This window comes from Crocuta crocuta, unplaced genomic scaffold, assembly GCF_008692635.1.
Source record: "Crocuta crocuta isolate KB4526 unplaced genomic scaffold, BGI_CrCroc_1.0 scaffold55, whole genome shotgun sequence".
NCBI classification, from domain to species: Eukaryota; Metazoa; Chordata; class Mammalia; order Carnivora; family Hyaenidae; genus Crocuta; species Crocuta crocuta.
In genome coordinates this window covers 4,044,528-4,057,795 of record NW_027530512.1, presented here as the reverse complement: position 1 = coordinate 4,057,795, position 13,268 = coordinate 4,044,528, and the positions used below count along the sequence as shown (strand labels likewise).

Genomic DNA, 13,268 nt, shown 5'->3' with positions numbered 1-13,268 from the left:
CAGTTCAGGAGGCACTTTTCCCATATTCTGTTAGGAATGTTGCAGCAGCATTTTATGCACTTTTTTACCTCTTTGCAAGTCCTTTCATTTTAATTTTCTGAGTCATTTTGAAGATCTTCTCAGGAATTTAAATGCTATTTCTCATTATTTTACTTCTACGTTTTTCTACTCTGAATTAACTCTACTTTAGATCTGTCAGGATTGGTTTTGATAACCTAAGCAAATCCTAAAACCTCTGCCATTGTTTTCGGAGACCAAAAGCATGAATCAATCTCTCATTGCAGTATATCGAGTCCAGGGTCATTATGAGACTTTATAAATGAGACTCATAAAGCATTATGAGTGCTTCAAGAGGGTAAAGAACTGAAGAATGATGATTAAATGATACATAGGATTCACAGTCAGAGGAGAATCTATTTTCTGGGTAGCTTACCTTTTGTAAAAAGCGGTCAAGATAGGTTTATATATGTGGCTTCTGTGTGAAAATGAGCAGTTAATGCTTTGCTGCTTGGTGTCATACCTCAGGTTTCTCTGGGTTAAGACTGAGTTCATCCATGAGATTTTGGCACCTGCATCCCACTGACTGTGGCAACCATTGCCAATGTGGAGATATCTCTCTTAGGTAATTCACTGTTAGAGTGTTTAAGTCGCAGACTCATTGACAACGAAGCAAGAACTATTAAAATTTTCTATCTAATATTGGGTATCCTAAGATGTGGAGATGGGGAACAGGGGTGAAACAGGAGAACAAACAAGTCTTTAAAAATCTCCCAGAGTAAATATTTACATATTTAGTTTGCTTTTTATCAAAATTGCTGGATGAACACTCCTAAACTTAGTTTCATTTAAAGGAATAGAGGCAAGAAAAAATTATTTAAAAGTTTTTGTTAAGTGTTTAGTTGCCTTGTGAAATGAAGACCCCCACAATAAAGAGTGGTTAATTTTTTCACTATTTTATTGAACTATAATATGCTAGACACAGTTACAGGGCACTAGGAATACAAAGAGAAATAGAAGATAATATGCTGCTCCTTATTTTCAGGAGTATCCCAACTGGTGGGCAGTATACAGGTCACAAATAATTACAATGTAGTTAGATAGATGTCCTGAAGGAGTTGTATACCAGGTACAGTGAAATCATGAAGAGTATCTCGCTCAGCCTGGAGAAAGACTTCAGAAAAGAAAATGTGTTGTTTATAACTTTAACTTAGTCATTTGTGAGTGATATAAAAATAAATTTTTATAAGGTGGAAGGAGAAAAAAATATTCTATCATTGCCAATCTCTACAACCTTACAGTAAAAGAATTCCTCTGCTGACATACTTGTAGGCAAAAGATCAGAAAGAAGCATGTTTGTGCAGAAATTTCCATGCTCATTATTGGAGATGCAAAATCTCCCTCTTACATTATTTACTTTGTTCCTGTTTGTTTTTTCCAAACTCCATATCCTTCATCAAGCAGTCTTTAGCATACACAGAGGAGCCCTGAGAAACTTAGATGTTCTTTTGGTTTGGTTCTAGGGAGGGGTCTTTAAATTAGGAAGGGCATTAATGTTACTGTCACTTCTCAGGAAAAGGATCACTCTTTTCTTTTCATTGAGCACCCAAACCATGCTGACAGAGTTATTTGTTGCTGTTTCTGCCCCATGCCTGGGTGTGCAGCTTCACAGGAATCACATTAAAAGTCTTTGGGGTTGTTTTCTTTTTAGAACAAATATGACATTTCCTTCGTCTCCCTGATTCAGGGCTGAGGAGGGTAAAATGTCAAAACTAATGAGGCCAAATGGATCTGAACACTGAATACCAGTCTGAAGCAGTGCTCAGAGACTTTGCCGTCACAGTCATCATTAGAGGCAATGAGAAGAAGCTCCTTGGTGGCTGTGAAATGAAGAGAAATATGAAGCAGCTGTTAGGGGATGAGGAAAAAGTCCCAGACATAGGTAGTGTGTACTACTTATGTATCATGTACTTACTCTCACAGCACTGTGTGGGGTACTAGGTACTGGGTGATGCAAAGAAAAGTATAGTCCCCACCTTTGGGGGAGACAGACATGTAAACTGACTCTTGATGATTCAGGGTTTATAAATAGGAACTACTACCCTGTCAACAAATATTTATTGATCCTCTTATACTCCAGTTTCTGTTCTAGGCACTGAGAATAATAAAGTTAACAAAGCAGATGAAGTGCTTCTGTATAGAGTTTACATTCCACTTAGGGATGATGGAGGTGGGAATGGATACAGGCAGTAAATAAACAGTGAATACATATTATGTCAAATGATAATAAAGGTCATGAAGAAAAGTTAATCAGGTAAAAGAGATAGAAATTGCCAAAGTCCTCACTAATAAGGCTGTATTTCAGCAGAGATCTAAAGGAAGTAAAGAATAAGACCAGCTGGATATCCACAGAAGAATGTTTAACAATCACAGCTAATATTTACTGAGCATTTACTACATGTCTGTTGCTCCTCTAAGCACTTTACATTGCGTAATGTATTTAATTCCTACAAAATTTATATAAAGCAGGTACAATTATTAGCCCGTTTTCATGTAAGTCCCAAAGTTTGCAACTTAACTCTGAAGATCTACCCCATACACTAAGAAAATTTATTCACTGTATACTAGAGTATAATTAAACCTCTTAATTCACAGTGGAATCATTTGAACATATGGTAGACTTTTTAAAGATACCCTGTTTTAATATTTTTAAGTACATAACCTATCTCAAGACTACCAAAATGTTGCTTAGTAGACATCTACAAAGAATTTGCTTTTATAAATGAATTAGATTGGTTTTCCATTGTTGTTGTTGGTTAAGATGGTGCTTTGAGGATGGGAGGTTAGGGGAGGTAAGTCTGAATGATCACAAATTCTAAGTCAAAAATTTAAAATGAAATTTAATCATTGAAAAGTTCAGTGACCAAATATGAAGGCACCTTGAAAAACCTCATAGAGGTCACTCATTACAAAGAAAATAAGGAGCCTTCAACTCTTAGGAATTGAGAAGGGTCATTTTGATACATGTATGTGTGTATTACATGATGTACCAATAACATGTAACATACTTCCGAATGTTTTCTATCCCACTGATGGAATCAAAGATGCTTCATCAACTACTCTATTAAACACCATAATTAAAGCTCTCCTTACTGTTAGAAAAAGGGACTTTGGTCAAAGGAGTAGGTCTACTTCCTGCTTATAAGACACTACATCCTGATAGAATACTGTGATTTCAGTGACTATGTAAAAATTTATTTCTTCTTTACAGGTACCCCACTTACGAATTTATTAGTGATAACTCTATCTCTTGGTCAGCTGGACTACACAATCGATACACAGAAAATTCGCTTCGGGGTGTGATCCTGGATATACACTTTCTTTCCCAGGCAGACTTCCTAGTGTGTACTTTTTCATCCCAGGTAAGCGATAGTAGGGTATTTTTAAATGGTCAGTATTTATGCTCGCTTCAGCAGCACATATATTAAATGGTCAATATTTTTTGGTCATATTGAGTTCAGGAAGTTCTTGGGTTTGTGTATGTGTGAGTGTTTAGTGTTATCATGACTCAGATGCAATTTTCTTAATATTTGGGAATGATCCCTTTTGTGAAAGAATGGGAAGATTCCACCCCCTACCCCTGCAAAAAAAAAAAAAAAAAGCTATTCAAGTGCACTGAATACTTAGTTGCTTGCCAGCAATGGTTGAATACATCTCTACTGAAGCCACTGCTGGAGTTGTTTAAAGTACTTGGCATGTTCACAGCATTTAACTGAAATAGCAAGTAAGTAAGCTTACTTAATACTTTCTGATTTTGCATACAGTCAGTATGTAGCCGGAATCCATCCACTTCTACACATCAATGCACTGATACTGAGAGGCTGAAATGCCAAGCATTGTGACTCGCTCAGTTGCTTTATAGAAAATAAATAGTAAATGTAATTCATTTTCAAGTCCTGTTAACATTTCTACCATGCAAGAAACTATACATTAAATTTAAGCATACCATATTACAATCCTTCTTTGAGTTTAATTGTTGCAGATAATTATATGGTATGGGCTTGGTGTATTTGTTTTTATGAGTGGCCCAATCAGCCGTGTATACACAATGGAATATCAGCATAGAAATATTTGTCGTTGGCTTTATTCTGCTCTCTCATTTATGTGCATATTACTGGTTAGTTCGTTCAACAAGCTGTTAAATGACTATTTGTGCTCAGAATTATATTAGGTGCAGAGGGAATTTCCAGAGAGATTGAATATATAGATCTTTTTTTTTTTATTTTTTTAATGTTTTTATTTATTTCTGAGAGAGAGAGAGACACACACACACATACACAGCGTGAGCAGGGGACGGTCAGAGAGAGAGGGAGACACACAATCTGAAAACAGGTTCCAGGCTCTGAGCTAGCTGTCAGCACAGAGTCCGACGCGGAGCTCAAAGCCAGGAACCGTGAGATCATGACCTGAGCTGAAGTCGGAAGCTTAACCGACTGAGCCCCCCCAGGCACCCCTGAATATATAGATCTTACCCTGGTCCAGAATCTAGTAAGCAAAATATTCATATGAAGTAATTGGAGAATAATTACCAAGAAATATAGATCATGTAAGATAAATGTATGCCTAAAAGCTTTAAAGAAGCAGAGAATAGAAAATATGAAAAGGAAGGTTGCACCATTTCATGGGAATATACTTCAGAGAGTATAAAGAAATGGACAGGTTTTTTTTATCTTGTGACAATGCCCACTGTCACAATGGGACAATGATATGATTGTTGGAAAGATACCTCTCTCAGCAAAGGCTGTGAGTTCCTTCAGTATGGAATAAGAATACAACTTACCCAGAGACAGCTACCCAGAACAGAAGTCACATAGCAGCAGTCATCAGAATAGAAAAGTTCCTTGGCCTTTAAGTCCCCATGAAGGCATCCACTGCCAATAGTTTTTCCTAACTGGGATGAGGATCTTGTCTTTGAGAAGCTCACTTTTCTATTCTCGTGGGAAGCAGAAGGGAGGAATTATAATTACGTGGTCTATCTCAACTGTTACTGAGAATCTGGCTATGTGTCCACTTGATCAACAGGTGCAAATGATTAATAACCTCTATACACATTTTTGAATGTTTATTGTTTAGAATGAGTGAATCAAAGGCCATTTTTCCCAGATATAGCACCTCCTCTGTAGACCTAGGTTTTAGGCCTTGTCTAAAGGCCAGGATTTCTCAACCCAGGCACTATAAGCATTATAGGCAGGTACTTTGTTGTGAGGTGCTGTCTTGTGCATTCTAAGATACTGAGCAGTGACCCTGGCCAGCTCAAGTTGTGACAACTGAAAATATCTTCAGATATTACCAAATATTCCACAGCAGTGGGGAGGACAAAAATGCCTTTGTTGAGAATCACAGCTGTGTGTCAGAAAGCTTGAAGATGAAATAAATATATACATGTCTAAACATTGATCAGCCTTACATGTAGACAGGCATGGAGACTTATAGGGGAGATATGCTCTATTTTGCTTTCCTTCTTCCAGTTCTTAATAATACCATTAGACTCATTCTAGAAAGAAAATCCTTTTATTTTTTTTCTTTTCAAGGATGTGCTATAGAATTTTTGATTCATACAACCTCATGATTCTAACTTTGACCCAGAAATAAGGGCCTCTCTTACTTGATGATAGTGGAAATCTGTCCAAGCGTATTGTTCATACTATTATGTTCTATTTTGTGCATAATATAAACTTCAGTGTGTTCTCCAGACCTCAGGTTTAGAGAAGTCGTTCATATGAAGAAAGAATGGTGTTCGGAGGACTTTTTCTCTCCAAAGGAATGAGATTTGTGCATTTATTATATTGTTCTAAAAACTCTTGACAAGTCAAACAAAGTTCATCCAAAATAACTTTTATTCATTTGAATAAAAGCAAAGCTCAAACTAATATCTTATATCCCAAAATAGACTCGAAAACCTCAAAAGTTTTTATGTCAAGGTTCAGAATAAAAGTTTAACAGTAAAAATATACTTATATAATGAGTAGTAGTTTGCTAAACATGACCACTGCCATTATCACATACCTTTCTTGGTGACTAGCAGCTGTAGCATTTGAGATTGTGGAATAATTCCACATTTACTTATAAATCTTTGGGTTTGTACTCCAGCATTTTTTGCAAATATTTTTAGAAAAAAAATGGGTTTGGTACAGTTCAGTATTTTTACAGTGTGAATGAAATTCGTTGCTTGATTGTAGAAGTTCTCTTGCCATAAACCAAAATTGGAATTGTTTGAAATTGCCCCAGAAATGTCTCATCATAATCGCCAATGGAGTGTGAGAAAAAGTCACTGATAGCATCAAAATGCCAAGCCATTGACTTCTAGGCAGAGAACAAGATTGAGGCAACATGGATTCTGGATTCAGTCTGGGTTTAAATATAACTTTGACTACTTAGTATCTGGGTGGCATTTGAACAAATTACTAAGCCTATCACTGACCTATTTTTCTCTGCCTCTAAAACAGTGGTAGCACCTACTGTATATAATTTTTGTGATGATTAAAAGTTATACGTAAAGCACTGAGAAGTACTTAGTGATATGTTAAATACAATATTAGCAGCTATTGTTATTTATATAAGGAAAGGTGTAAGAATACCTTGGCCTGTTAGAGAGACTCTACAGTTTTTATTTTAGCAAACTTTTTTTCACATGGCGCCATTTCAGACCATACATTCTCATATTGTAGGAGGAGCAAGAAACATGACAGTCAAGGACTCTGTTACTTCTGCTTATGCTCCTGGGTAACGCTTAGGTTCCACCAAATAGTCTTGTACAACGAGCGGGTATAACAGCTCTTCATTGTTCTTTATTAAGAAGAGTAGCCAGTAATATTTAGCCTTTTAATTTCTCTGTGCCAACATACCACCTCTACTCTGTTTTATTTAGCTTACTGAAAGAGAACATCACCATATAATATAAATTTTTACAAACAAAAGCTCTTCATTCCCAAAGAGTAAATGATAAGTAATAGTATTTGCTTTAGCAAATGCAAGTAAAATTATGTATTTGTTGACCTTAGGGAAATTAACTTGCAGACACTCCTATATATGCCATAGGCATACTAGAAAATGGGAGAAGACTAAAATATTAACACCCAAAATGGTGACAAAAGAATAAGACATTGAGAATCAAATCTTAGCCCAGAATAAAATCTGAACAACCAACTCTCAAACTTTCCTTGATATTCCAAGAGGTTATTAGGAAGTGACAAGTTTAATATCTTCTTCATAACGCTTTGACAGTCCTGCACTTTTATCTCCTGTGTGCTATCCTTTGAGGACTATTACAGCATAAAAGAATAGTGAGAAAGAGTTTATCTGTTGACCATGAACTACTGTAAATAATACTGGAAGAATGAAATCCCAGAAGGAAAAATGCAAGACTTGATTGATGTTTGAGAAACTATAAGTGTGAATGTCATGGCACGTTAATCAGGATTGCTTATAAGGCTTTGAACCCATCCCCCTCAGTCTCAGGGCTTCTAATCATTCTTGGTTTTATATTCATAAGTGAGATCTGGGAATTTTCTCTCCTTAAATGAAAAGGGTTTTTTTTAAGCCAATAATATGACTCTATGCTCTGATTTTGTTACTGTTGTTGCTCTTAGTTTTCTGAATCCCTTCATCAGAGCTGTTTCTCAAAAGCAAGTTTGTCCTAAGAGCCCCGTAAATTGAAGAGAACAATCCTCAGGATTTAATCTGAAAATTAGAGGCAATATTAACATTTTCCAAGAGCATCAAGAAAGTTTTGAAAACTGTGTGATCACATTCCAGGCTATTCTACCAAATCCTCTAATCTTGTTCTGTGTTACTGGAAGTTGCCTATACCCAAAGCATCTACTTTGTCATTTATTTTCGTGTTTAATAAAACTGTTTTAAATATGAAGCAAAGAAATTGCAGTGGGTGAAAGAACAGTAGTTATTATTGCTTATCAGATTTTTTAATCAGTTTCTATTACTCTGGAATCAGATTTACAGACATTGTTGTAGATGCTCACTTTAAAGTAGGCTGTGGGTAAACAACATTGTTTACGAAGCAGTCAACATTGTTCAGTAGTTTCAACCATTAAAATCACCATAGGACAAAATTACTTGTTTTTCCCCTGTGAGACCTCCCTTTTTCATACTTAATACAACATGCTCATGGCACTCTGTTGTCTGATTCCAAATCCACATATAACACAACTGGCCTCATTACACTTCAAATCAGATGTTGGAAAGCCCAAAGAGAAAATCCATATACTACATTCATTTTATTCTAGACAGATGACTCTGGCCCATGAAACAACAGTGGATACTGTTCTCTCGTCGAATAGCATTACAAAATAGTTTATAGGAAAAGTACATAGATCTCTCAGTATCATCCAAAGAGACAAGAACTTACTTGTAACTTCTCACACTAGGAGATCCTCCTAGCCCCATCGTTTTGACAACAAAACAAGATCCCATCTGCTCTGAGAAGGCTTTGGAGGCTCATAAAACTCAGCTGGTTAATCCTCAGGGATAAAATTCAGGTTACTGGGCCTTCCTCCCCTTATTTATTTGTTTTAATACAGTTGTATCTGTATTTTATTCTTTGGCAACAGTTTTGCTCTTACCCATTACTGTGTGCTTAGTACTGTTCTAATGATATACTGACATGTAATAAATGAAATGCAACTTACTACATATGGCCAGCCACGGCTTTGCAACCCAGTGGATTTGCATTGGTCATACTACCTCTCTAGTATCAAACTGAGTATTGATATCAACTGAAAGCTTTCATTTACCTGCCACACAGTTTGGACTGATAAAGCCTAGAGAGTAAGCCTAGGGTAATTAAATGCAAACACCAACTCTACAGTCCTCTTTCTAACCCTTTGCAGTAAATTGCCCCATGGCTAAAATAGAGAAATTTTTTTAGTTACCAAGAATGTTATATGGGATTAAATATCACTTAGGGATTAAATATCACTCATGGACTTGCTTCTTCACTGCTAGCCTAGTATTATGCATGAATCAGTATTCATTCAGCAGGTCTTTCTGAGCTCCTATTATGTGGCAGGTACACTAGTAGGTTCTTATCCTTAGTTTAGTTTATGGCTGAGAGCCAGAAAGAACTGTGAGTGTAGCTCTACCCTTTACCAGCTCCTTCTCCCCTGCCTTTTTGTTGGTTTGAAATTTACTTAATATTTCTGGGGCTTGTTTCTTCATCTGTAAAATATGGATAATGATAGCAACCAACTCATAGGGTTCCCGCTATTATGAGAAGGATAAAGGGCCCCATATTGGCCCACCTCAGTGTGTGAAATTTCTACTATTCATTTTTCTTTGTTTGAAGAAAGTACATGCTATCCATAGGCTAACACAACAGCAACTATGGATACCAAAATATATACTGAATCTTAGGATTATCCCCCGAAAGAAAGCAGATCCCTAAGGATGTAGGACTGAAGGCAGTGCCTTTATGAGAATGAGACACTTAATAGTGGAGAGGAGGAACTACATCAAGGTTTGTTGCCATGCTGGACAATGTGGTCCTCCCAAGGAAAATGTAAATGCAAGCTCCTGCATTCCTGGCTAGATATAATTGAAGAGTGAGTGGAGGGGTCCTGTGGGGGGAGGGGGAGTAACTGTCAAGTTTGCCCAAGTCTTGCCTTGGCCTTCTGTTTTACTGTTCTGGTGTTACAATCCGAACGTGGAGAATAGGATCTACAAGAGAAAATATTCTGAGGAGTTTACAAGCATACACAAACTGCCTGGGTTCCAAACTGGAATCTACTACTTAATAATAGTGTAATCTTGGGCAAATTACTGAAACTGAACTCTGACACCTGTAAAATGAGCAGGACAGAATTGTATGGGGTTACTTAGAGGGTTAAATTAAATAATACCTAAAAACAATGTCTGACAGCAAAAACTCAGAAAATATTAGCCTCTATCATTGTTACTATACTTTCCTATTATCAGAGCTGCTTTATTTTAATTAGTTTCTTCCTTTCCAGAGTCTCCACTTGATTTTGCTTGCCCTGTGTGGGCCTTTGGCTGACTTTGGAGTTCCCATTCCAAATCTTTTTGACCCTCATTTTGTTACAGTCTCATTATTCTACTGGTGATCTCAATTGTACCATGACATCCCCAATATAAAATTAGTTTGTTGATAGAGTAGCAAACTTGCAAGCAAAATCATTGTCTTGGTTCTATGACTAGTTGAAATTCTAGCACTAGAATTTGGGCAGGTCACTGATTCTCCTTGCATTTTAGCCCATATTTGCAAAATTTTAAATATTGTCTAAACTTAGTTTCATTTGCAAATTACATATAACATTTGAAAAGCATCCCTCAAGTTCCTGGAATTTAGATTCTTTAAGAAGTTAAGGTGATGCTTAACCTAATCAGATTTCATTTGCTCACAACAGTTAAGGGTGAGTGTCTCCATTCACTTTTTGATCTCATAAATACCAGAGTTTTAAAGGACTGTTGGGTAATCCTGAATTGCTTCACTGAGCAGGTTAACAGTTACTGTTAGTAGTATCATTTTAAATGAATGTAAAAGTATTGGCATAGAGACAATATAGCTTCTTTAACTGAGACAACCACAACTGGAGATTTGGGGAAATTTGACTTGGGCTCTCTGTTCACAGTGTATAATGGAAGAATTTTCTAAGCAAAATGATAGTATTCTCTGTTCTGTCTTCACCTCTTCTTAGAGAGGTTCCGGAAATCCATTTACTTTATAATGAATATATTTATTAATTGCTTAAAATGCTATATTCCCATGAATAGTTATGAAGCTCAGATTGTGGAATTTCAGTGGCCATCCAGTGGGCATGGTAGGTATTCTCTGGACAGAGGAATCTTTTAAGTAGCCTTAAATACATTGGTAGATACATTTTTACCAAAGGTTAGTCCATCTATTTCACTTCCAGAATGCTTATATCTACTTAGGACACTTACAACTCTAGAATAGAAATGGCTAATATGTTTTAGCTCACTTGCCAAAGCTAGTTGATTGTCAATAATTACATGAACTTCTGTTGAGAAGAGTTCTGAGATCAGTTCAGCCTAGTAGAAAAGAGTGTGCATTTGACTGAGACCGAATGGAAAGGAGCAGCAGCATTTGTGTAAAGTATTTATAATTCTCATCCTCAACCTTAAATTCTTCAAGGGCACAAACTTTGTCTTACTCATTTTTCTATTACCGGTGCCCAACACAAGGTGTACTGTGAGGTTCTTAATAAATGTTGATTAAAACTAACTCATTCATCTTAAAGTACTTTGCATTTTATATTTTTTTCTCCCAAAGACCTTAGTTGTCATAATCTTTTATGTTTGAAAAGATACACAAAGATGAAGAATGACTTGTACCATATCTGAGAGCAAATGGACTGAAAGCTTGTGACTAGACTCTACCTCTTCTCATCCTCCCAGTCCTAGACCTGTTCTAGTGCTAGTCTGTTCAGTCAAGGGCCTTCAGTTTGCGATGAAGGAGATCTTATGTATACTAACAACTTTTTGTTTTCATTCTTTCCCAAGGTCTGTCGAGTTGCTTATGAAATCATGCAAACACTTCATCCTGATGCTTCTGCAAACTTCCATTCCTTGGATGACATCTACTATTTTGGAGGCCAAAATGCCCACAACCAGGTTGCCATTTATCCTCACCAACCTCGAACTGTAGATGAGATCCCCATGGAACCTGGAGATATCATTGGTGTGGCTGGAAATCATTGGGATGGTTATTCTAAAGGTGTCAACAGGAAACTGGGAAGGACGGGCCTATATCCCTCCTACAAAGTCCGAGAAAAGATAGAAACGGTCAAGTACCCCACATATCCTGAGGCTGAGAAGTAAAGCTTCGATGGAAGAGAAGGACAACTAAAGTCAGTTAAAACCATTTGAGCCAAACAGTAGATGAAGAAGGCCCTGACCTTACAACACATGGTGAAATGAGGAGACACCTTCAAGCACCAGGAGCAATTGGGAACTGACAGATACTTCATTGGTGGAATTACTCTTTAACAAGGGCTACAATGCCCTTAAACTCATGCACAGTCCAATAATGTACTCACATATAACATACAAACAGATTGTTTTCTATTTTGCCCCTTCTTTCAAGATTATGTCCCCATGAAACAAACACTGCCACATTGTGTAATTTAAGTGACACAGAAATTTTGTGTGAGACTTCAAACATGGTGCCTATATCTGAAAGACCTTCGTGACCTAATGAGAAGACCCTGAATAGCTCCCTACCATGGGGAGGTTGATTCTTTGCCAGTGGTGCTATTGTAACCACTGAATTCACTCCAATCAGCAGATTCAGAATGAGAATGGATGTTTTTGTCTGGATTTTTTTTTTAAGTAATTGCATCAGTTCACCCACCTCATCATTAATAAGTGAAGGATACATCAGAAAATAAAATAGTCACACTCCATTAAGAACTTTTGTAAAACAAAACAATGCCATGAACAGATCTTTAGTACTCAATGTTTCTGGACATTCTCTTTGATAACAAAAAAATAAATTTTAAAAAGGAATTTGTAAAGTTTCTAGAATTTTACCTCATTGGATGATGTGGTGGTCAGCTTTTAATAGAAAAACTATGATAAAAAGAGGAGTTTTATAGATTTTCTGCTTAATTTTTTTTCTGTTTCTGATTGAGTGACTATTCAGGTCTTAGATCAAAGAGTCATTAGTCCATTTTAACACTGAAAACTGAGTTTAGTTGGTTTGCATTTCAGAGTTACTAAGAATCCTCTTTGAGAGCTTTTATTTACTGATTCTGGGCATTGTTTGTTTGTTTTAATTCAATTAAATAATTACACTTCTTACCCCAGAGGAACTGTCCCCTCCATTTCCAAAACAAGCAATTTCAGCCCTGTTGATAACCTTTCTTATTATGGCTTATTGTCATTCTTTGTGAGTTGAGTCCTGTTATTTTATCCAGGAACCAATTTGTGCCCTTCCCTATCATGGCCTGCTTCTGAGAGTACCAGGAACCTTCAGGGCTGGGAAGCTGTCTCTGTTTCTGAAGTACATATCTCACAGCATGTAGAATTCCCTAAACAAAAGAGAGAGGAACCAGTGTGAGACCCAAAATGGACTTGGGATTATCCTTTCCATATACTTCATTTAGTAATTCCATGAGAGAATCACTTCAGAAGACAAGACTTTGATGCCCTCTATGCTTTCTCTCTGAACATCACTTTTCTCCTTGTAGAATCACTTCCTATTATCTGCAGCCTGC

The 13,268-nt window shown here is 36.7% G+C and overlaps 1 protein-coding gene across 18 annotated transcripts in view; it reads left to right on the top strand.

Moving 5' to 3' along the window:
• The window catches only part of FUT8 (fucosyltransferase 8), a 309,441-nt gene extending 296,883 nt beyond the window's left edge, over positions 1-12,558 (top strand). For all 18 annotated transcript variants that reach the window (XM_077767165.1, XM_077767167.1, XM_077767159.1 and 15 more), the window contains 2 exons: positions 3,269-3,419; positions 11,554-12,558. In XM_077767165.1, the coding sequence (XP_077623291.1) occupies positions 3,269-3,419; positions 11,554-11,871 (469 nt within the window). In that variant the 3' untranslated portion in view covers positions 11,872-12,558. The remainder of the gene's footprint in view (positions 1-3,268; positions 3,420-11,553) is intronic.
• The last annotated feature ends 710 nt before the right edge of the window (positions 12,559-13,268 follow it).